At 42.7% G+C, this 25,198-nt stretch overlaps 1 protein-coding gene across 1 annotated transcript in view; it reads left to right on the forward strand.

Moving 5' to 3' along the window:
• LOC115290543 overlaps positions 1 to 25,198 on the forward strand; it is an 82,600-nt gene that overhangs the window by 52,246 nt on the left and 5,156 nt on the right. The window contains exons 5-6 of the mRNA XM_029938450.1: positions 8,201 to 8,232; positions 12,890 to 13,045. Of these exons, the coding sequence (XP_029794310.1) occupies positions 8,201 to 8,232; positions 12,890 to 13,045 (188 nt within the window). The remainder of the gene's footprint in view (positions 1 to 8,200; positions 8,233 to 12,889; positions 13,046 to 25,198) is intronic.

Here is a 25,198-nt window from a genome sequence, read left to right on the forward strand (position 1 = left end):
ATCTGTAAGCCATCATGCCCTGCTGTCCTGGGTCTTCACCTGAGGCTCCTGATGGTGATATCTGAGGACGCTCGGGTACGCCGTGGAGCCAGACAGTAGGACATCTCTCCTGACCCTCTACCAATTCAAATTAAGAACTCTTTTACTTACAGTGGAGAGTCCCTGTGGGAGTTGCGTGGAGCTGATGTCTCCTCCCTGTGAGGTCCTGTCTTAGAATGTGGCTAGGGACTGAACTGTGCCTTCTCCAAACCCCAAATCCTATATTGAAACACTGACCCTGTATATGACTATATTTGGAAATAGAGTCTGTGAGGAAGTTGACTAAGGTCATGAGTGAAGCCTTAATCCAACAGGACTAGTGTCCTTTTAAGAAGAGGAAGAGACAAAAGATTTCTTTATCTTCATGTGCATGAGCAGAGGCCCTGTGAGGACACAGCATGAAGGCAGCCATCCTCGGGCCTGGAAAAGCATTCCCAGAAATCAGCCCTCATGGCACCTTGATCTTGGACTTTCAGCCTCCAGAGCTGTGAGAAAGTAAATTTCTGTGTTGAAGCCACCCCGGTCTGTAGTTATTTCGTTATGGCCACCTGAGCAGACAGTTCAGATGGCTTCTCCCAAAAGCTGAGCCTGAGACAAGGGTTTTTTTGAATTAAAAAATGATTTTTAAGGTTTTATTTATTTTTGAGAGAGAGAGGGAGACACAGATCCTGAAGCAGGCTCCAGGCTCTGAGCTGCCAGCACAGTGCCAAACCAGACATGGGGCCCAAACTTACAAACTAAACAGTGAGATCATGACTTGAGCTGAAGTCGGATGCTTAACTGACTGAGCCACCCAGGCACCTTGAATACAAGTAGTTTTTTTGAGGAATGATCCCAGGAGCATGGGAAGACAGTGGGGGAAGTGAGGCAAAGAGGGAGGAAAACCAACGAAACATGCAGAACGAGTGGACCAGGGCTGTGAGGAATCGGGCAGGTTCCTTCCGCTCAGTATTATCCACCAGCCCCTGCCCCTCATTTGCTGAGAGCTCCTCCTGGGGCGCCTTCCAGCCTGCCAAGCTTCTCCCACCATCAGAGACGGCTGGCACCGGCAGGGGGGCAGGAGCTGAGCTAACTGTTCACTGTAAGGAAAATTGGCTCTTGGGGAACCTTCCAAAAAAAAATTGAATGTAGTCATTTTTTAAAACTACAGAGTCAAATTTAGACAATATTGATGGATTATTTGTTTATTCATTGAGATGTAACTGACAAGTACCATTGTCACAGTTTTACGCAGATGATGTAATGATTTGATAGAAGTGTGTGTTGCAAAATGACACAGTAAGTTTAGTGAACATCATCGCTTCACACTGAGGCACTGATGAGTGGGAGGTTTCTCTTCGCGTTTCTTCTTCTGTGATACAAAGAAGCTGGGCTGTGGAGGGTGTTTTTCAAGGCTGAGGCTGAAGATCCTGACTGTAGATCAGGCACAGGGGTGTTAGTGTTCCCGCGTCGCCATTTCCAGATGCAGATCAGCTGTGGCAATTCCCCAGGTGAGTCAGTCTTTTCCTAATTTGCTTCCTGCAGACACAGAGAGTCAGACTGATGCTTGTCTGGGTCTTTCTCAAGCTCCTCTTTGGACCGGCTGGCCTCTTTACTTACCTAAAAATTTTTTTCTTTTTGAAAAACCTATTAGAAAAATAGGTTACAAATATCTTAATTTGGATTTTTTAAATCGAGAGAAGAAGGTAAAAAGTAATATAATTTCCAAAGACAATATTTAGGAAAAGTGCCTTTTCTGAAAGTTGATGATTGAGTTTTTATTGGTCTTGTATTAGAGTTAAAAATGACCTTTCAAGGTTGTTGGGAATAGGCTGCTAGGCATTTTTGAAACTGTAGTGTCTCCTTTTCTGAGTCTCCTCTGAAAAGGTTAAATAGCAATAAGTTTTTCCCCGTCTGCAATCATTACTGTTTAGAAGAAAGTGGATTCTTAGGTTCTTTCCAGATCTATGATTCTATAGTAAAACCTTCCAACTTTCCAGTGTAAAAGTACTATTTATAGAAAAAGCAGGGAAGGAAGAGGTACTATAAAATTTTTTATAATATCTTTCATGATTCCTAGACTGAGTCTTTTTTATTTTCTTTAACAACTCATTTGACATACTGACAATAATCAATCTTTTATTTTTCTGTTAAAGATCTTTGTCTTGCTTAAAAAAACACATGATGAACAATGTTCATATAATCTTAGATAATTGTTATGTCAATCAATAACTTTTCTTTTAGGTTTGAGTTTTCTGGAATAAGCTACCCTTAAGTCTTGATCTCTACCTAAAAAAATATTCTAAGGGTCGGCACATTATTGGGATTATCATGTTGCTTTCCTTAATGTTTTCCATTTCCTTTTCTTGGAAAGCATTTCACTTCACTGTGTATTAAATTTATTTAAACCATAGTTTTATTTTTTTATTTAAAATTTTTTAAATATTTATTTAATTTTTGAGAGAGAGAGAGACAGAGAGACAGAGCATGAGCGGGTGAGGGGAAGAGAGAGAGAGGGAGACACAGAATCCAAAGCAGGCTCCAGGCTCCCAGCTGTCAGCACAGAGCCTGATGTGGGGCTTGAACTCACCGACCATGAGATTGTGACTTGAGCCGAAATCAGACACTCAACTGACTGAGTCACCCAGGTGACTCTAAAATATAGTTTTAAATAGCTATAGGAACAACATTTTTGAGATATATACTACTCATTTTTTTTTCTTAAACTACTTTTGTTTTGTCTGTTTTTAACAAATTAAATATAAAAATTAAACATGTACATTGTTCCATAAGGAATCATGTCTCATGCTTATGAGTGATTCCTTCCACCGTTCCTTGCCCTTCTTTCATTCTTATCCTTTACTTCTGTCTCTCTTCCTCCTCTGAACTGATCCTTGTTCATTTTGGAGTTCATTTATAATTAATTCCTTTAATTGGAATTGACCATATGACTCCCACTTACCATAGTATCCCTAATTTGATATTACAGTGGGCTAATACTTTGATACAATACAGACAGTACTATGAACCTGACAATATTAGGTCAATAATATTGGCAAAAATGAAAGAATCAGGACTAGGAAAAAAGTTAATTTTTGCATGCCATAATCATGTTGCTTTGATTAGGTATTTTCTTTTTTTTATTAACAATTTTTTTGGGGGGGCACCTGGGTGGCCCAGTTGGTTGAGCGCCCAACTATGGCTCAGGTCATAATCTCACAGTTCGTGGGTTTGAGCCCCACGTTGGGCTCTGTGCTGACATCTCAGAGCCTGGAGCCTTTTTTGGATTCTGTGTCACCCTCTCTCTCTGTTTCTCCCCCCTCTCATACTCTGGCTCTCTCTCTCTCAAAAATAAATAGAGCTTAAAAATTTTTTTTAAAAAGTTTTTTTAATGTTTATTTACTTTTGAGGGAGAAGAGAGAGAGTACAAGCAGGGAGGGGCCGAGAGAGACCAAGACACAGAATCTGAAGCAGACTCCAGGCTCTGAGCTGTCAGCACAGAGCACGATGAGGGCTTGAACCTGAGCCGAAGTCGGATGTTTAACTGACCAAGCCAGCCAGGCGTCCTGTTGGATTACGTATTTCTTATGGCTCCTTTTCTCCATAATTCCTTCCCAGCTAGCATGAATGCTTAATCCAGTAGAGGAGCTTTCTCCTTTGAGCCTTTCCTCTCATTAAACCCAACTTTCATTCTTCTTGAGAGATGCTTATGGAAGGAGCAGATTTAAAGTTCATTGTCTGGTCATGAATAAACATGGTAAACAGAGATGTTGAGGCAAAGTTATATTACAAAATGTTCGCTTAAAAAACTCATCATTTTGCTCCCATGAGAACTTCTTTATTAAATTTGCTTTAGCAAATAATGCTATTCATAAAAAAAAAATCTACCCAAGGGCCTTAATAAAATGGAAGAGCCAACACACAGCTTTTGTGTCATGAATATAACAGCTCTGAGAAGTTAACGGGAAAGCCCACAGCCTCGTGTTGACTCTGGCTGTTTGCTTTCCAGCACTTCCCCTCAAGTTCTGTGCCAGCATATAGGCACCAAGCAAGGGTGTGCGTGAAGCACATGCACATGGTGGCATTTCATTTATTTTAATGTCCTGGTCTTCTTTGTTCCTCAAAGTGCTTATTTATTTATTTTAAAGTTTCTTTATTTACTTTGAGAGAGAGAGAGAAGAGGGAGAGAGAGAGAGAGAGAATCCCAAGCAGGTTGTCTGGATGCAGGTCTCAGTCCCACGAACGGTGAGATCGTGACCTGACCTACAACCAAGAGTCAGATAACGCTCAACCGACTGAGCCACTCAGGCTCCGCATCCTAGTGCTTATTTAAAATAAGCTAGGTGAATGGCAGCCCACTACCCTCTCATTCTGTTCTCCTCCCCAATTTTTATTTCCACTGTAACAGAATCCTGTTGTTCTTCCTAAATAGTAGGGAAGATTGCAGTGAGAACGTAGTAGAGGTGGTGGGTTCTCACGTGTTTCTGTGTAAAAGATAACGGTCTGCTATAATGGCCAATGCAGCCACAAGAAAATCATGCTTCGTTGTCCTTGTACAATAATAAACTCTCTTGCTCTTTCCAGCTTCTTTTGAACTTTCTCTAGCAAATGATTGGGAAGGGCAGAATAGCTGACTATTTAAATGGTTTTATTTATTTTTGAGAGAGAGAGAGAGCACACACAGACTAGTGGAGGAGGGGCTGATAGAGATGGGGACGGAGGATCTCAAGTGTGCCCTGCACTGACAGCACAGAGCCCGACATGGGGCCTGAACGCATGAACCATGAGATCATGACCTGAGCTGAAGTCAGACACTTAGGCGACTGAGCCACCCAGGCGCTCCCAAGAATAGCAGACTATTTAAAAGCTAAATGTCTGGAGTTAAATCTGTCCTTAAAATTTGACTCTGCCATGTGTCTGTGAGGAGATTATTTAGGCTTGCTGAGTCTCCCTTCCCTACCAAATAGCTGTTTGTGAAGACAAAATAATGTCTGAAATAATTTCTCTCACAGAATAAAACTTCCGTAAAATATATTTCTTATTATTGGTGTCTTATTATAATACTAACTTGTGTTTGTAAGTCATTTTGTTATTTTTAGTTTTCCACACCCTTTTAACTACCATTAGAATCTTACCTTTGAAGGAGTCTTAAAGAGCATGGCCATTATCTACATTTAGCAATTGGGGATATTTTTTGAGCATTTGTGATTAGAACAACCTTCTTCAGTTGTGACTAAAAAAATAGTCACTTCCATTCCCTGAGCCTGCTAAATGCTGGGCCCAAGCTGAAGATAAAGGCCAGAGGGTGCAATAAGGGTGAACGCTTCATGGAGAGAGGAGCATATATTTAGAATTCTGAGAAGGCAGCAAACACCGTCCTCTGAAGGAACGGACCAGGAGTCCAGAGACCTGCATATTAGATTCACCTCGGACACTAACTAGGTGTTTACCATTTAACCTTTTGGATTCTTAGTCTTTTTGTTGAGCAGGTTAGTTTTTCAAGAGAACTGCTATAATCTTTTCCTACTGCTTAGAAGCCTCCATTCCTCATTGAATTAAAGTCTAAACACTGTGCTCGGCATACACAGTCCTAGTCTGCTTCCCCAACCTCGTCCTTTATGGTGCTGCTGTGTGTAGTCTACCCTCCTTCGAAGTGTCATTGTTCCTTGGGGGCTTCCTGCACTCCTTTATCCTGGCACAGCCTCAGTGCCCCTCTCCATCTCTGCCACGCTCTCCTATGGTGAACATCATTGCCCAGATGCTGAAGGCTTGGGTGTGAGGTTCCTTTTCACCTTCCATTAGCATTCCTCATCAATCGATCATTTGCCACCAGCCCTACTAATTTTCCCTGATTAAAATTCTTTAATGCATTCTCTGCATTCCCTCTGTATTCCGCGCACTAGCTTGAGCTTCCTTCGTATCCTGCCTGGCCTGTTGCAGTAGCCTCCTACTTTTCTTTGGCTTGCTTACTCCCTTTAAATCTGTTCTCTATCCTGCAGGCAGGGGGTGCTCTGCAAAACGCAGTTACAATTGTGCCATGCTCCTGTATATTACCCTCCAATGTTTTTCCCTCAGTTAATGGATCATAACCCAAAGCTTTTCATAGCCCACTTTGTTTTGTCTTTCCTCTTGATTAAAAGCTACTGGAGAGTGGGGACCATGTGTTACTCAGCTTTATATTTCCCAAAGCACCCGGCTGGGCAGCTTGCCTTCTAGTGGGTGTTTTTTTTTTTTTTTTTACCTGCCTGTTATATGATTTTATCCAATGGAATTAGTATTATTGACTTGACCTTTCTCAAGGTAGGTATGATGATTTGATGAAGTATTGTGTGGAAGAGCACTGACAAAATTAAACTGACCCATCCTCAGTGATGATACTAAAAAAAAACCAAAAACCTTAGGTGATTCACATACTCATAAGTTCATCTGAAAATGTCAATCTCCCAACAAACTACTCAACAAAAACTCATTTTCACATGGCTGATGCTGGGGAGATGGTGAACTGCTGCAAATCTCAAAAGTAATAGCATAGTTTATAGTGTCCCAAGCAGGTGGAGACGGGACACAGTCTCTACAGCCATTAGCAGCAAGCAGAACTGGAGGCGTGGAGGGGGCTTAGGGTTCTCAACAAACAGCCAACAAGCGTTTCATGAGCATTCCCGAGGGGCTCCATGTTCCATACCATTACTCAAGGACTTTTTTTCTTGGCCAAGATTACTTGGTAAATCCATAAGGCCAAGTGGCCTGTTGCCAGAGTTCAAATGTTCTTTCTCTCCGGTCAATTCTTCCCTTCCTCTCTGAGCTGGAAGGCTTGGAGGAGAGGATGTGATATGGGATGGCTTTCATCCTGGTCCGCTTTAAGCACTATTGCACCATAAAAAATGGAATTCTCCGCTGTTCCTCTTAAAGAGAAGACAACTTCTCTGCTTAGAATTCAGTGACTCATTCCACTTGGACACAATCACATTCTTTCTAGGGCGGAAACCCTGAATTCAAGTGCAGCTGGCCAAGTCGGGGAAAGAACTCTAAGCTGTTTCTGGGAAAGAACTTTAAGTCTTCTTACTGATGATGAGAAATAATTTCTACTCTTAGTAAAGGGTTAGAAGCCTAAGTGTGCTAGTGAATAATAATCTTGGACTTAGCCAGAGAATGATTGGATGGTGTTTTTCTTATCATCAAGGTTTTGTTTTGTTTTTGTTTTTGTTTTTAATTTAAGCATCTATGTGCATAAATTCTTCTCCCATATAAATTCTGGAGAAGCATCAGCAGAGGAAAAAGTACAGACTGGAGTGAAATTAGGGGTAGGTTACCAGATACTTGTAACAACAAAGTGATTTCCTGCTAAGTTCTTTTGTAACTAAAGCCAGAATTTTCGATGCAATATGTAGCAGGGGCTAGCCACCATATGTGATTGCTCATTATCCGCCAGGATATAGACTAAGCACGTACCCACAAGATTTCATTTAATCCTTCCATAGACCCTATGTGACAGACAAACTAAAACTACTAAGCCCCATCGATTTGCATTTGCCTGAGAGAGCAGTGGGTGTTTATTCAGCACCCTGGTAGAGCTCCACAGAGACTGCCATGAAGTTGTGACAGAGGTGGGGAGGTAAAGTGTGGAAAGAAATGCAGTGTTCCATAAATCCCAGCCAGGGAAGGGATATTGAAGGAACTGGACCGATGTTAAACTCCTTTGGGCAAGTAATAATCGCTTCTAGCTTTTGTAAATCACGAGTGTGTTTCAAGTCTTCCTGGCCTGTGTATTTCCACAGCCAGGTGAATCCTTTTTGGCTTGCTTAGCACTGTGCTCTCATCCAGGTGCAAAGGAACGCAGAAAGAATGTAATTAGCCTCATTATCTAACCTAAAACCTTGTGTAGTGGACCTGGTGTCTCCTAAGCATTTGCTTCAGTCTTACATCCCAGGGGGCTGCATTTCAGTAAGTAGGCATTCTTTTGTGTATATCATGTCAAAATCCCTTCAGAGTATCTATACAGCTTGGCAATTTTCAGGACAAATCCTTTTCAAGTGTAAAACAAACAGGGATTTTAAAAAAATCTTTCCTTCTGTTTCAGATAGAATTCCAGCTGTCTGCTTCTTCCTTCCCTCCAACAAAAATAAAACGAGTGACTTGTATCCATTCACAGTCCACAAAGTTTAATCTTGGTGCTCTCTTTCAGGATGTGGGCCTTCTGCTGCATTTCCTATACTGGTGAGATTTTCGTTTTCTTTACAACCTCGATGTCCCTTGGAGTTCTTCATATTCATCGCAACTCTGTTGTTCAAGCCTTTATGAGTTTTCATATTGCTATTGCTAACTAATTTTTTGTTCACTTTTGCAGACTAACCCTTTTCCTACCAATCCACTATGCTGTCACAGTCCCCTTCACAAAACCCTCCCCAGGTTTTATCTGCCTTAATCCTGCTTGAAGCTGACAGTAGGTCCCTACTGTTCCCTACAGCCTGCAGGATACGGTACCAACTCCCTAGTATTGGGGTTTGAGGTAGAGCTTAATTACCTATGCTTCTTCCAAATTCTGAATCAGTTGTGGGTTAGACACAAGCCAGATGGGGATGAAAATGCAGTATCCGATTTATCGCTGATCATGCTGCACTGGGGATTGGGCTAGAGGCAGGCTGAAATGTGACTTCCTGTAATCTCTTTCTTGAATTTACCCATAAACTTCAGGAAGAAGTGCTGGAGGACTGTAGTCCATTTTCTTTTAGTTCAAGTTTGGGGGCCTAGGGATTGCCTTAGGGGTTGAACAGTCAATCACAAGCCTGTTTTCAGGGCTTCGTTTATCTGTGGAAATCGAACTGCCTTGAAATCTCAGAGGGAGGCCAGCCTATTCAGTTTCTGGGAATTCAGTGGGCTGGAGACTAAGACAACCATCATACTGTGGCATGGTTCTTGAGTCCAACCTCGTTTTGATGTTTCCGTCTCTTAGGAGTAAGTCTCTTGGTATACCTCTTGGTCCCTGTCCTTGGAACCATGGGCTGGGATAATGATGTGGGGTTCATTCTAATGGACATCTTTTTAAGTAGAGGGAAATTACAGGTCATTGGGGGGAGGGAGTATATAGGCAGAGGTGTTTAATAAAGACCTGGGAAACAGGGATTCGTCTGAGCTCTAGCTCTTCTTGCATTCCGATATTACCTCCTTTTAAAATACAAAGATCAGTTTTTGTATCTTCATAAAGATTGCTGGGGGGAGAAGTAATCTCTTTGGTGAGGCTATGTGGAACTTTCCCTTGTGCTGTCAGAGAGCTAGCATGGTCTGAGACTCTTAGGGACTGTCCCAAAGGCTGTGAAATATGGTCAACCCACTTTAACTTTGTCACAATTGATTCTCCTGACACACAGAAATAAACTGGATTGAGTCCCAAAACACAAATAGGAAAAATCTGCCCAGCTGCTTTGTTACCACTTACCAAGCCCTGTTGTCCTCTGGGAAAACAAAAGGCCACTCTCACTGTCTGGCATCTTCTCTGTTCTCAACCAAATCCTCATTGTCGTGCCGACAATTCCAAACCCTACTTGCAGGTACTGATCTCTGCATTAGACAGGGTTTTTGTGGGTGCAAGTGAGAGAATACCCAACTCAAAGCAGAATATGGCCACAAGTATGGAAGTCCAAGAGGTATCTCTGGCTTCAGGCTTGGCTGTATCCAGGGGTTCAAGCTATTTTGTGAGGGTTTTCTTTCTCCATATCTTTGTTCTTCCCTCTGATAGTTTTTAGCTTCCGATAGTGTGTATTTTTAGAACTTGAGTATCAGAAAAAGAAAGACCCCTTTTTTCCCCAGAGACCCTATCTCAAATATGACAGAGAGGGTCTGATTTTCAGAGCCCCAGGAAAGCCTCACCCTTAATGAGTTGCAGTGCCCAGAGGGACGGGCTGCTCTGGGTATCCAGGGCTGGGTCGGCTGCCATGTGCTTGCCTCTGGGGCACAGAGAAGTAGGAGTGGGAAGATACCTATAACCTAACTGTCCTGGAAGGAGGCTGAGGTTTCCTGAAGGAAGGGAGCACAACAGGCAAGCAACCGGCCTGCTCCATGGACCTTATCGTGTTGAGCCATAACCGCAGGTTTTAGGTCTCCTTTGGTCTCCACATTACACTCAGAGATAAGCACGCCAAAGAAGATCGGTATTTGTCCCTTTCACAGTCAGAAGGGGATGGCCAAGTCTAGATTTTACTCACTTAAAAAGGACCCTGCAGCCTTGTGGCCGTGTGGCATTGGCTCCCACTGCCACAGCCAGCTGGGTCTGCACCCCTCGGTCACATGCAGAAAGGATGCAGGCACAGCCTCTGCCCTGCGGAGCCTGACAGCTCCCTTGCCAAGGCCAGAGGCTCAGCGTGCCCGTTGCCTGGGGGCTGCAGAGACGTGGCCCTGGCCACGCCCCCTGCTCGGGCTCCCCCCACCCCCCCACCTGCCCTGCAAGCTGCCAGATCTTCCCAGGCCAGGGCGGGCTCTGAATCTGAATACAGGACGGGTGTTTTCTCTGACTCGGTGGTACGCTCAGGTTTGGGTGCTGCACTCCAAAATGGCCTGTGCTCCGTGTTCTTTTGTTATAATGCCCCTTTAAAAATAAATTTATTTGGGGGCACCTGGGTGTCTCAGTCAGTTAAGCCTCTCACTCTTGATTTTGGCTCAGGTGATGGTCTCATGGTTCATGAGGTAGAACTTGGCTTCTGGCTCTGCATTGACAATTCTCAGAGACTGCTTGGGATTCTCTCTCTGCCTCTCTCTCTGCCCCTCCCTGCTTATATGTACTCTCTCTCTCTCACATAATAAATAAACATTAAAAATATAAATTTATTTTGAATTAATTTTAGTTCTACCGACAAGTTGCAAAGGCTATACAGTTTCTGTATGTCCTTCACTTCGCCTCTTCTCTTGTTAACACCTTATAGCCATGATGAACTTGTCAGAGCTACTAAATTAATATAACTATTAACTAAAATAACTATTAACTACAGACTTTATTCATATTTTAGCAGTTTTCTCACTAATATCTTTTTTTTTCTTCCAAGATATCATATTGCCTTTAACTGAGTTCTTTCTACTTACTCACGGAATTAATTTTCTTACGTCAAGATGTTGGTGTACTAGATTAATTGCCCTAACGGCCTTCATTTATCAGCCCCTCAGTTCCCATGCTCCCTGCAATGTGACATTTTGGCACCTCTTCTGAAAAGATGGTCTACTTCCCCGCTCTTGAATCTGGGCTGGGTGTGAATTGCTTTGGCCAATGAAAGGCAGCAGTTATGAAGATGTGCCCGTTCTGAGCCTCGGCCACAGGAGGCCTTGGGTGCTGTTTGCTCTCTTGGACCCCAGCCTTCTTCATATAAACAAGACCAGATCAGCCTGCTCGGTTGAGGAACTGCATGAAGCAGATGGGAAACATCCCAAGTGAGTGCTGAGGCCACACTAGAAAACGAGGCCCAGCTGGCCGCACGTCTGAGTGAGTCCAGCCAAGATCAGCTAATCCTGTCCCAGAGCAGTGGGCTACCCAGATGGCCTATAGATTTGCGAGCAAAATAAATATTGATTATTGTGAGCCACAGGAGGTTTGTGGTTGTATCTATGCAACAGCGTGGTGGTGAGAGGTTTCTGATACAGCTGGGTCAGGCTGGGTCCGGACACTGGCCGTCTGGTGGCTCGGGTTTCACGGTCACTATCAAGTTCAGTTCAACGTATTAAATTTTGCAGGTTGTGAGTCTTCTTGGGACTGGTCTTAGACTTTTGTATGCAAATTTAGGGAGCACTTCTTATAGGATCCACCTCTCTCGAGCTGAGTGAATTTGAATAGAAAACTCATACGTGGAAAATATTTCTCCTATGACCCTGAGCAGTTCTGGGTGCAGCGTTTCCTGTGCGGTCCTTGTGCATATTGGCTGAAGCTATGATCACTACCATGTATCTCCAGATTTCTCTTTTGCTAATTCCAATGACATGAAATCTATGCACACTTGCTCTGGGATTTTGCTGCTTTGGGGATTTCCCAAATAAGCTGTCGGTATTGGTAGGGCTTTCTGCTGACTACAGTGGGTATAAGTCTGGAATTTGAATTTGATGCATTCAGCCATCTTAGATGAAAACAAAACATTTTCTCCCCTCTGCCAGGGTATAGACAGTCATCTTTTTTTTCTCTTTCTCTTTTTTTAGTGCTCTCAAAACTGGGATGTGCTTTGGGACAAAACTGGTTGCAAAGGGACATTATAACATCAAGCATAATGCCCATGAAACAGCTTTACTTTCTCAGTCTTGGAGCTGCATTCTGGTTCCCTGGAGAAGGCTTTGGCCTCCCCCGTAGAAGGTCACAAGCCTTTCCTCTGCCCTTTCCACTCTTTTGGATTCCTTCTTCTTCCTACTGGGATAGTGGCAGTTTTCCCAGGATCACAAGAAGCAATGGCAGTCCTGAGCTTAACAGTTTTCCATCTTCCAAAAATATGTTGACACCTCTTTTTCATTCACTACTGTATTCTCTTACCTTCTCTTCATCCTTGTGGGTTTATATCTTGGTTTCATTCCTCCAGTCTGATTTTAGTGAGGCTTTTCAAGACAGCAATGTCTGTGTCCCATCTGCCATGTTTTGCCTGAACTTCTCAGACCTTTTAGGTGTTTAGGACTATGTTTATGAATTCGTCCTGCTATAGTTCAATAATTGTCTTCTTCAGGAATTTTGTCTTTAAAAAATCACATAATAAATAATTTTAATAGAAAAGGGGGTTAGAACTACAGAGGTTAGAATTTGAAACAAAATTATTTTTTATCTATAGGGGTTTCAGTAACTTGTCTAAGAATAGCACCAAAACCGAAACATCACGAGGCACATCTAACATTTGATTATGTGCTGTTTTGTTCGAAGGACGGATTTTCCTGTTGCTCTCAGCACTCTCTGACACGGACCTCATCTTCACTCCTCACCTGATCACCCATTCTACTCATCAACAAAGGAGGGAGCCACACAAAGGACGCAGCTCAGGCCCCCGGTGGCCCCAGGAGAGGAACAACATCATGCAAAGTCGGTTCCATAATGTAGCAGAGATGCGACATGATAGTCAAATCATACTAGGCTTTCGTGCATGCAAATACTATTTTGTAAAATATAAACGGGACCACACTACACCCACTGTTTTGCAATTTGCTCGTTTCTCTATGTATCATGAGCCTCTTCCGTATCTGTCCATAAAGAACTAACTCATTCTTTTTTTCCCTAAAACTTCTTAGATGATTTCCAACTGAAAGCAATGTTGTAATGAACATGCTTTCATATACTTCTTTTTGCTCATTTGTTTATGTATTTCCAGAGCTATTTTTTTCCCCAGAAAAGGCCCACCCACACCTGTTATACTTTGATAGAGAAGGCCAGATTGCTCTTCAAAAAACTATCAACTCATGTTTCCCAAGAAATTGTCAGAATGCTCATTTTCTAATCCCTTTTCCAAAACTGTATCTATTTTCTCCTTTTAATCTTTGCCTGTCTGATAACCGAGACAGTATGGTCTTGGCTTACACTCGATTATCAGTGTGGTAATGTTGTTCTTTGCACTGCTAAAGTCTCCAGACACAGATACTTTTCTTCCATTTCTGATACTGCGTAAGAGTGAAGTCAGCCTTAACATTTTCTACAAGTCCAAGTGCCTGCACGTTAAAGGGTGGTTGTCCTTGAAAACATGAATGACCTCAATAGCTATGTTGTTTACCTCCTGATTCTATCACTCTGGTAGCATTTTAGAAATAGGCCAGGTCAGGACTCAATGCTCTGTCCCTCCTGTGTTCGGAGAAGAGTTTGAACTCTCAGTAAGAACTGATTCTCAGTAAGAATTTTAACTGCCTTTCTTGGTGCTTTAGTCTAATCTTTGGAGCTTCTTTCTTTCTGTATCAGTTCCTTCTAGTAGTCACTGGAGAAAAATTCTGACTTTTCCTTTTTAGGTTTTTGAAAGGTTTTCTCTTTCCTCATTCTAATACCCCTCATGACATGTGACTTGGGGAAGTAAACGCCCTGGAGGCAACCTTGCTCAACAGGGGCTGGGTGCTGCTGATAACATCTCCCTTTCTTCCTTTACGTGGCTAGTCCTGAGATGAATTTTGTGCTTTGAAGGTTCTGCAGGACTAAATAATCCATAGCAGTGGCCAGTGTGCCTGTGATAGACTGAAGAATGACACCCCAAAGATGGCCACATTCTAACCCTGGGATCTGTAAATACGTTATATTTTATGGCACAAGAGACTTTCTAGATGTGATTTCGAGATGGATAGATTATACTGGGTTATCTGGCTGGGCCAAATATAATCACAAAGATCTTATGAGAAAGAGGCGGTAGAGTTAGGGTTAGTATAAAGTGTGATGTTGGAAGCAAGAGGTTGGTGTGATGTGAGAAAGGGGTCACAAGCTCAGGAATTCTGGCATTCTCTAGAATCTGAAACAGAAACCAAGGGAATGGATTTTTTTTTTTTTCAGAGACTTCAAAAAACCCCAGCTCTACCAACACTGTGATTTCAGTCCGTAGAACACATTTCAAACTTCTGACCTCAGGACTATAAGAAAATAAATTTATACTCTTTTAAGACACAGCAGTCACAAGAAACTAATACGGCATCCCTGTTTCACCCCTTCATTCTTCACCCCTGTTCCTTCACAGTCCCAAAGTAAGTGCTCACATAGAAACCTTTTTCTCAGAGTCTCCTTTTGGGGAAATCTTGGGTTAGACAGGAAATAATTAGATTTCCACTGACAGTTTCTACGTGCATTTTCCTGTGAGGACCTGATCTACGACAAATGCAGTTGGTTATCTTACCTTCTATCCACGATGGCCATTGGCTGGGAAAGCAGTCCTCAACTGAAAGATGCTCAGTTTTCCCAATGGCTAGGAATTGAGGGAAAAGCTGCCAGTGGCTGGACAGACCCTTGTCAGGGGACTGAAAGTGAGACCCCTATGATGGGGGAGAGGTGTGCATATGTGAAGGAGCACATCATTAGAGCCTAACTAGGAAAACAGAAGCACCTTCAAGTGTTTACAGTGGTGGAAATTTACTGCAGGGAATTGTTTATACATATGACAGAACTGAGAACCAGACATGCTGTGGCAAGGTAATCCAGAGATTGGCAAGAGCAGGAAGCCACTGCATCCTTAGGTTGGAGGACAAAGAAGAGGTGGTATGGCTGGAGCTTATGGACTGGGACCACTGGAAGGAAGCTGGAATCAGAGTGGAGACTGAGGAGCTGGAGAGCCCACTAGAGGCGAAATGAGATGAAAAGAAGTGCTTGGGTTTTTTTCCTCCCTTCCCACTTTCTATTCCCCATTCAGGGCCTCCAACTAGCCAAGCCCAGAGAAGCCAGCTCTGCTGAAATGCGGAGCAGGTGGGGTAAAGGATGGATCTGAGAGCAAACAGACGTAGGACAGGCATCAGCCATGCTGCCAAAGAGCCTGTGAAGAAACACCCACGGGAGGAAGAATTCGTTTCAAACACCTGCCAATCTCTGTGGAAACCAATTCCAGATTAGTGCCAGTTGAGCAATATTTTTTTCCTGCCTTTAACTCCTCTTGCTTTCCATGCCCCACGCCCTGAGAGGTTAGAAGCTATAGCCAGTATATGGGGCATGTTTGTGGAGATGCCATAGAATGAAAAGGAAGGAATCTGCCTTCTGCCTTCTTTTCCACTGCTGGCTTCCTACTCACTACGGGCCTGAGCTAGGGGAGGTGGAAGCTTTAATGCTGAATGAAACTTGGGTTTTTGGTTGTTACATTTAGACACACATTAATCACTAAAGCAAGTCTATTTGAGGCAGTTCTGATGTGACGGGAGGATGTCACTGAGGACAGTCAGATAACCTATGGGGTCTGCCCTACTGGTCACCTAAAGTGGCAAGAATAAGCCCTCTCTCTCCATGCTGAGTGGTTATGCGAAGAAGGCAGTGAGAGGAGAACACAATTTAACTGAATTCTTTAATCCCTTCTGTGCATGGAAAGCTTGTCAATGGTCCCCTTGAAGTTCTTCTCACTTGACTAAAGGTATCCTCACTAGTGGGTTAGGGGCCAATGGTCACATAAACGGGTCTTTTTCTCCCCACTACCCTCCTACCATAGGCAGTGAGATGTGGGAATGGCATCTATTGCCATATTGGCCTCCATTCGTTTGAAGCTTCAGCCACAACATAAACTGAAACATTTTATTTTAACATTCTTTAATATCCCTTTGGAATGATTATTTTTTTAAAATTGTTTTATGTTTTATTTTATACTTGAGAGAGAGAGAGAGAGAGCATGAGCAGGGGAGGGGCAGAGAGATGGAGACAGAATCTGCAGCAGGCTCCAGGCTTTTGAACTACCCAGCCCAGAGCCCAACACGGGGCTCGAACCCATGAGCAGTGAGATGACCTGAGCTAAACTCAGACGCTTAACTGACTGAGCCACCCAGACATTCCTGGAATGATTATGTTTGTATCATCATCAAGGAAAAAAAAAAAAAAGATGTGTATGAGATGTGTTTAGTTATGAAGATCGAAAAAATCTCTACTTCTGCACACTCATTTTTGTGACTGTTGAAATTCATATCCCTTCCATGGGGACACTTGTCTGGAATTCTGAAGAGTCCTTGTTTGAAGCACATCTGGTTCGCACACTAATATATATAATCCTAGATGAGAATTGGAACAAGTCAGCTTGAAACCAGAGTTGTGTCCCTCTGAGAATAATGGTGTGTGGCAAAGAAGTAAATTCTCAGAAATCCCTGCGGATTTGGGAACAGAGGCAGCCATAAGCTCATGACTGAGAGCGAATCACAGAAAGGGCTGGGCCTGGAAAGACCCCAACTTCAGACCCCAAGGTGCTGAAAGTATTGAATCTCTTTTTGAGAAAGGAATGCCGTGCTGTCTTCGATGAGAAGTATGGAAGCCTGGAGCGTATATTAGGAGGGTCTTTGCTGGGAAGCGGGAGACTGGCTCCATGATGAGGCAAGGGAAGTGCTTCTAAAGTTAGGAATTGGGGTATTAAAGCAGGCTTGGGAGATCTCATTGAGGGAAGCAAGAGAAGTTCCAGAAAGTGGAACAGAAACTACCTCTTGCGCTAGGTGACACCACACCTCACAAACTCGGTAACTCTGGGGAGGGGAGGGAACACAGGAGATCAAGTTGATATTTTACCCAAACCTGTCTTCTGTGCTTAGATAAGAACAGCTGCTTGCCCTTGTTGAGCAAGCCCAGTGGAAACTTGGACACTTCCCCAACTGTCAAGGAAGCCACGCCTACTCCTAAGACTGAGCAATCTGGGTTGGGTGGTGTGGGTGAGGTCAGGGATGCTGGGGGAAAAAAGAGCGTCCTGAGAAAACAAAGAGTGATTCCCTAGTGGGAAAAATATGAGCACTTCACCAGCATTTAAGTCCCACCTATGTGCTCTTGGATAGCCTAGGATATACCCTGAAGAATCAGATTCTGATTTTGTTGTCGCCTTCTGGGAAGGGCAGGTTATGTGGGGTGCACTAAGATGCCATTTATAGGAACGCAGAGTTTTTCTAGGGGTGAAATGAAGCAGGGTGACACACACACATGTGTGAGCATACACACAATTAATGGAAGAAAACAGAGAGCGTAGGCCGAGTAGATTAGGGAGGTCAGCGTTGGGGCCTGTGCCAGGGAGTATGCCTGGATTGTGACCCTCAAGGCAGTCAGTGGGCATGCGAGGAGAAGAACAGGCTAGGAGCGACCACTGGAAGGAGCGCGGAGGAGCCCAAGACTCTGGGGGCTTCTGCTGTGTGACTGCTGAGGTCATGGGGGCCCCAGTCAGTGAGGCCCCTCCCCATCTCAGAGTCACAGCAGTTGGTTTTCTAGTGGGTATCCAGTGGGCATCCCCATCACGAGCTGACATAATGTGCAAAAGTGATGCTTGTTCAGCTCTGTCTGAACCCCTCAGTGGATGTCCTCCTCAAGGTGACCCAGAACACTCCCAAGTTCCAGTGTCACTCCCAACCCTATCTACAGAGTAGAAAAGCAAAAATGTGGGCCTCTGGCACTCAGGGCAATGCAGGACATGGAAACACCTTAACCTGGGGAAAACTGAGGAGAAACAACCTGAGATTCATTCCCAGAGTTGGAGCATGTGGAAACATGGCTGTGTGTATCATCTCTGTGATATGAGCCACAAAATCACCTCTTCTGTGGTTGAGTCCCTATCCCTTAATTCACATTGCTGTTTTAATGAAACTCAATTAATATTCTACTGCAACTTTAATTTCTAAAAAGGAGCCAAAATATGGGTGTTAGCAGGACTTTTATCATTTGCATTTCTCTTTAACACTGCAGTACACATTATCTTCATAATCTTAGTATCAGCAAAAGTTACCTAGAGGTTTATTGGCGTTACCAAAACTATAAGCTTTCCACTCTCTCACCTGGCTTGAAGTATGGTTGGTAAGATCAGAGAGGCTTCTTTTTTTTTTAATTAAAATTTTTTTTAAATTCTTAATTTATTTTTGAGAGAGAGACCGAGAGACAGTGCGATCAGGGGAGGAACAGAGGGAAAGGGAGACATAGAATCCGAAGCAGGCTCCAGGGTCTGAGCTGTCAGCATAGAGCCCGATGCAGGACTTAAACTTACGAACTGCGAGTTCATGACCTGAGCTGAGGTGGGACATCAGCCGACTGAGCCACCCAGGCACCCCCTTTTAAAAATATGTCTTTTTTTCTTTATTTTTTAAGTTTTTAAAAAATATTTATTTGGGGGGAGAGGGGAGTGAGGGGCAGAGAGAGGGAGAGGCAGAATCCCAAGCACATTCCCTGCTGTCAGCACAAAGCCTGACATGGGCCTCAAACTCACAAGCTGTGAGATCCTGACCTCAGCTGAAAAGTCAGACACTGAACCCCCTGAGCCACCCAGGTGCCCCCGGATAGACTGCTTCCTAACACAGCTTGTCCTCATTTGAACGATCCACAACATAGATAGAGAAAGTCAAAGGTTATTGTGTTACTATTAGAAGTTATGAAAATTTAGCATTCCTGCTACTAGGGACATAAATTTACTTCACTGTTTTATAAGTGTTTTCAGGTACAAGTCTAGAAATACACTTGGCCCAACTCTGGAAAACTTACATGAAGACATTAGAGCAGAAACCTGTGTCGCTGTGGCCTGGAAGTCCTGTGTTAAGAGAAAAGGCCTGCCTCCCACGGGATCTGATACAGAAAGGTGACTGGGGATCTCTTCTGAGTGATTCCAGAGAGGGTTCGCTTCCTCCGTGCATATTCGAGTATCTTCTCGTAACCTTTTAGGCTGGTGGTGAAAACAGTAGGATAACGCTGTACTTGGAGAATTCACTTTATCTACTTGTTCTGTTGTTTAAGTAGATAAAGCAGTTAGGCTACTATGAGAGGTAACTGGCTTTCTAATTTCAACTTGTCAAACTCAGTCTCTTGAGTTATCCAAATGTACACACAAACACAAATCTTCCAAAAATATTTTTGACAAAATTTTTAAAAATTAGTTACCCATTTTAAAACTATTTTTAAAGTCCCCCAAGAGTGAAGGTAAGGCTACAAATTAGGTTCTAAATAGGGTTTAAACATTTTTTTTGAAGTTTATTTACTTTTGAGAGAGAGAGAGAGCATGAGCAGGTAGGGGCAGAGAGAGAGAGGGAGAGAGAGAGTCCCAAGCAGTGTGGCTCGAACTCATGAATCGTGAGATCATGACCTGAACTGAAACTAAGAGTTGGAAGCTTAGTTAAGGAGCCCCTTAAAGAAGGTTTAAAGAAAAGTCTCAGTGAAGCCTGGCACCGCAAGAGATAATTTTTTAAACCCCAAAATTCATTTAGCCTTATAAGCATTTGGGGGGGGAAACCTATTTTATTTTGGAATTTCCATATAAGACACTACAATTCTCATAGTGCATCTTCTATTTTTAGACATGGTACGGTGGATTTGGTAAAGTATGAAAGGAACTAATGTTTTTAAATTTTTCATGAAGTTTTATTTTTCAGGATGGGCAGGGATTTTTACTTTTAAGATTGCTTTCAGATTTCCCTCAAATGTGATTATAGTGACATTGTGGTGAGAAGTGAACATGACTGGAAAATCAGAAAGTGAGACGCTATTAACTTAGTGATGAGCTGCCCCGTTTGTGGAAGTCAACACCTCTCTCCCCATGTTAGGGCACATTGGTCGCTAGCAACGGAGACCAGCTCTTTCTGACTTAAGCATCATATAAAGACTTTACAGAAATGGTTCTGGATAGCTTGTGGATCCGAAGGAATTGCTGAGTCCCCAAGCCTGCAGAACGAGGGAGCTGGCACTGCTCCAGGGGACTCTTAGCAATTCACTGCAGTGTCTTCTCCGGACAGCGCCCTTGGAAAGACTCAGCCTCAATGGCTTCCATCTGCTTTTCATGCTGTTATAGGAGATGCAACCTCCCAAAAAAGGGAATCCCATCGGTCTGACTTGGTCACATGCTGTCCCTTTACTGCCCTTGCGAGAGTCCAGTGGGACCAGAACAGGAAGGAGTATGGTCCTTTAAAGGAGAAGCTGAGGTGATTGCCAAGAAGGAGGAAGGGAGACTCGGTCGGCATCACCTGTTCTGTGTCGCGCAGGACCATCAAATGGAATTCTATTTCCTGCTGTCCCTGGAGTCTTAGCGTCTAGCACAAAGTCAACATGAATGCAGGTAGAAAGACAATATTCTGATTAACAATATGCATCTTTGACTTGCTTTTAATGTTCTTCTTCTGATGCTTTTCTAGGGATTCTCATTGGAAAATTCTGGTGGGCGAGGCACTGAGCTGAAGGAAAGGCACAGATTAGGAGAGCTGGGCGGTCAATGCCTGCTGGCAGAGAACATGCCTCTTTCTTCTTTCTTAGACATGCATTCCTTATTGCCAGGAGAATTTTACAAAGCAGGCACAGTAAACTTTCTGTTTATCTTACACCTGTAATTATAATAATAACAGGTTCTATAATTCATGCAGATTATTCACAAATCTTAATAAGAGTAACTGGAAACCAGAGCAATCAACATTCTATATATACTTACTTTGACACTGGGAATTAACATGTATTTAAATATAATGACATAAACTGCTCCTATCTGATTATAGTTACATAATGAGATGGTTTCTATATCAGACATGCATTTAATTAAAAGAATGTGTCAGTGATGGGCATATAGGAAATGATTTAGATAATTAATGATAAACATTGACTTTACAAACAACTTTATTTTTATATACTTCCATCCCTTCTCTGCTCTATCCGGGGTTCTGAGGTTCTTGCCTTATATGAAGAAGAGTCTCAAACACTATTGTATTTCTTTTAGGAAAAGTCCCCACAGTTCAATTTATAGGCAGAGAGAGGTTTACTTTGAAGCAAATGAAGCTTTAGTTTTATTAACCCTTATTTGTATGGTCTCCTTCCAAGCTGCTGTAGTTAACTTTGTGTTTTTGTGGCATTCTTTTTCTTTTGCTTTAAGAAGTTTCCATGCCCAGTGTGGAGTCCAATGCAGGGCTTGAGCTCACAACCCTGAGATCAAGACCTGAGCTGAGATCAAGAGCCAGATACTTAACTGACTCTGCCACCCAGGTGCCCCTGTGGAATTTTTTTCTTAAACGGCACTCCCCTCAATGTTACTTTAGGCCCCAGGAAACCTGGATTGCCCTGCTTGCGGATTCTGTGTATGGAACCCCTCCCCCCCCCACATCAGCTCTTCCCGCAGTCACTTCCTGATTCTGTTGCAGGCTGCATCAACCCCGATTTGGAATATTGTACGTTCAATGGTTTTGTCACGAAATCCAATAAACACCAAGGATTTCTGTAGGTGTCTTTTTGGGGGGTAGTGTTTACTGAAGACATCGAGTGAGGAGACCTGGTGTAGCGAAGGGGAGTGGGGGCAGAACTGAGTAGGAGTGGGAATCCTACATTAGTAGCAAAGCATTTTTAAAAAGTATCACACTAGGTAATTTATGTTACTTGGAACTCTTTCTTGGCCTTGCCTCTACCAAGTCTCCGTGGCTGTTCCTTTCTTTTTCCTTACTCCCCCTTCTTGGGATGCTCTTTGCTCTTTTGAATTTCCCCAGAGGTCTTCAAGTTCCTTTGCCCTCTATTACACAGTGCCACGCGGCTCTCTCCTGCTTCTACCCGGGCTCGCTTCTCATCCATCACAGGACCTAGGAACTTCCCACCACGTTTAACTGGTCTCTGCTCTTTAATGAAAGCCTTTTACTTGAGATTATCCTCTGGTGTCTCAAATCTCGCCCCTAGGACTCTTTTGCAGCATTTTGTTCTCCAAAAATATACAATGCTTACAACCAAGCAGAATTTTGGTAACTGAAACATTCTTCATCTCCTTTTTTTTTTGTTTGTTATGTTTTTTTGTTTGTTTGTTTTTTTGAGACACAGAGAGAGACAGCATGAGCAGGGGAGGGTCAGAGAGAGGGAGACACAGAATCTGAAACAGGCTCCAGGCTCTGAGCTAGCTGTCAGCACAGAGCCCGATGCGGGGCTCGAACCCACAAACCATGAGATCATGACCTGAGCTGAAGCTGGACGCTTAACTGACTGAGCCACCCAGGCGCCCCTCCTTTTTTTTTTTTTTTTTTTAAGTGTACAAGTGTCCCATGCGAACAGCACGAGATTGGAAAATCCTGGGGATCGCCTGATTGGCTGCCAGATTAGAGCTTGTCTCCACCTCTCCTCGCTGGGTAGTAGTAGCAGCACATCCTTGAGGCTCAAAAAATGAATGTTGACTGTTTATTAAAGGAAATTACCATTTTTATAAGAGGTGGCATAGTGGTATCCACATTATTTAGTTTGGCTTGATACAGAAGCCGCAGGAAACATTCACTGACTGGGCCTTTTCCCCAGACGGTTTGCAGAATCTGCATAGACTGGAGAAACAAAGAAAAGAATAAAAAGGAGGGGGAACAACTAAACCGAATGAATCTACCTATTGACAATTTAAGTAATTAGTAAAAGGGACATTTTGACCTAAATAACTCCTGCTATTGACCTATGTGTGTTTTCACATCATTTTATAAGCATGCTTTACAGGCTTTGGAATTTTCACAAAAAGATAAATTCTGTAAGAATATCATTTAACTTTTAAAGCACTTTTTAAAATTTTGGATATAAGAAAATACATAGAATATGTAAAATGGTAAAGAATAGGCTGTATGACCAAGAAAAGAGCTAATCTAATATTTTGAATCCTACTGAATGTAATCGTACAGGGAAAAGCAATATTCAAAATAGCAACAGAAGAAACAAAGTATTTTTAGGCCCGTGAAGTGGCTTTCTACTTTGTAGGGCTCCTGGCTTGTAATAAATGGGAATTTATATTTCCCTTCAGTTTGTGCCAATTCTCTTCTCAAAGAGGAGACGTATTTTCTGATTGTACCCATGTGTCCCTGTGGTATCATCTGCCATTGTTGCCTCATCCTTGGAGTTGATGGGACCAACTCTTTGGTTCAGGTTAGGAAGAATGCGCTCATCATGGATGATTACCCTCTGGCTCATGGTGCCATGGCAAGTTCTCTGGAATCTTCCGTCAGCTTTTGTCTCTTAGCCACTTGATTTGGGACAAAGAGAATGCAGGCCTGGAAGGTGTTATTGTTATGCAGCTAGAAGACCTCACTAGGTCTGCTAACCAGATGCAGTATTTCAGTCCCAATCTTCCTGTTAACCATTTCCTCAAATAAGTTTATAAGACTAGTTGAATCTGTGCTAAGAGCCCGATACCATTATTTCTGAGAGACAACATTAACACCAGAATTTTCCATGATAAGCCATGACTTGAGACCTTTTCTGACTCAGCAGAACTTATAAAGCATGAGGTTTAATAGAATAAAATAGAGATTAAAAGAAAACACACAGATCTGTCTTCCTATGACACTATTGCAACTCCATCTCCCTTTTCTCATCAAGATGTTTTGTTGTCATACTTTTAGCATAGACATGAACTGACAGTCTGAACTGAAAATATTATTAGGGACAGATTGACAGGAACTTGATTTAGTATTAAAAGACATTGTTAGTTTACAACAATATGTTGTTTTAAAAAGTACAGAGAGCCTGGGACTTCTGTAAGAATTCATTTAAAAAATTCAAAAGAAATAAAGCAAATACAAGGAAAATTTCCCTTTACCTTGTTGTTCTCTCCTTGTTATGATAGTAGTTTCTAAAAAAATGACGGTAGCCTCAATTTATTGCTTAACCTATTCATGTAACCATAGAGCTATCATTGATTTCCAGTGTTTTGGAAAACCATTCTTGCTCATGGAAGTCCAAATCTATTCATTTATTATTGTGTGTGCTTGAGGGAGGGAGATGAGTTCATTGATCCAGTGGAGCACTGGCTGGTAAATATTTAATGTTTATTCCTATCTCTGAAATTATTTCAAGTTTGGATATTGACGGTCATTGGAATGCACCAATCGGTATGGCCCTCAATCCATAACATCATCTCCAGCAGACTACAGTTAATTTCACTTTTGCAGATGGGCTGACTTGCTGTGCAATAGTTCTGTACATTATTTTCCAGATGGCTGTCCTAGAGTACAGACTAGAATTTCAGTTAATCTTGATGTCTTTTGGTGGAAGGATTATGCAAAAGAGGTTTGATCCCGACTCTTTCTCAATGATTGAGCATTATTAGAACTCTAACATCCTCAAATGTGCTTGAGAATTTGCTGACCTTTATAATTACCATAATACTTGTGTCTTCTTGTGTTATTTCTCACTAGAGATCCTTAGCTGCACCAAGAGAAAAGTTTTGCATTCAGATTTTCCCCACAGCAACACATACTTTGCTCCATGCCCTTATAGTTATCCACATTTAAGGGCTTAAAACTTGATTTTAATTTTGAGACCCTTGGCATTCTGCCTGATTTTAGCCTTTGAAGGCATTTTCATCTTCCCGAGCATCCTACACCTGATGTTCCATCTTCCCAAACCCCCTACCCCTGCTGGTTCCTCCAAGGAAGCATGAATACCCAGAAGTAGCAGAGACAGTTCTCCTGGACATCAATGTTTAGTTGGGCTGGTTCTAATTAGCTTGAATTTCGACTTTCAAGAACATCTGGCTTTTCCACCCTTGTGTTGATTCTTACCTTTCACCCTTAGATTTGACACGTGGCTTCTGTCTCTTGCCACCTTTGAACTTCATTCTTCCCAGTGCTCTTTGGACCAGTTGTCCCTGTGGCT

This window comes from Suricata suricatta, chromosome 4 (assembly GCF_006229205.1).
Source record: "Suricata suricatta isolate VVHF042 chromosome 4, meerkat_22Aug2017_6uvM2_HiC, whole genome shotgun sequence".
Lineage (NCBI taxonomy): Eukaryota > Metazoa > Chordata > Mammalia > Carnivora > Herpestidae > Suricata > Suricata suricatta.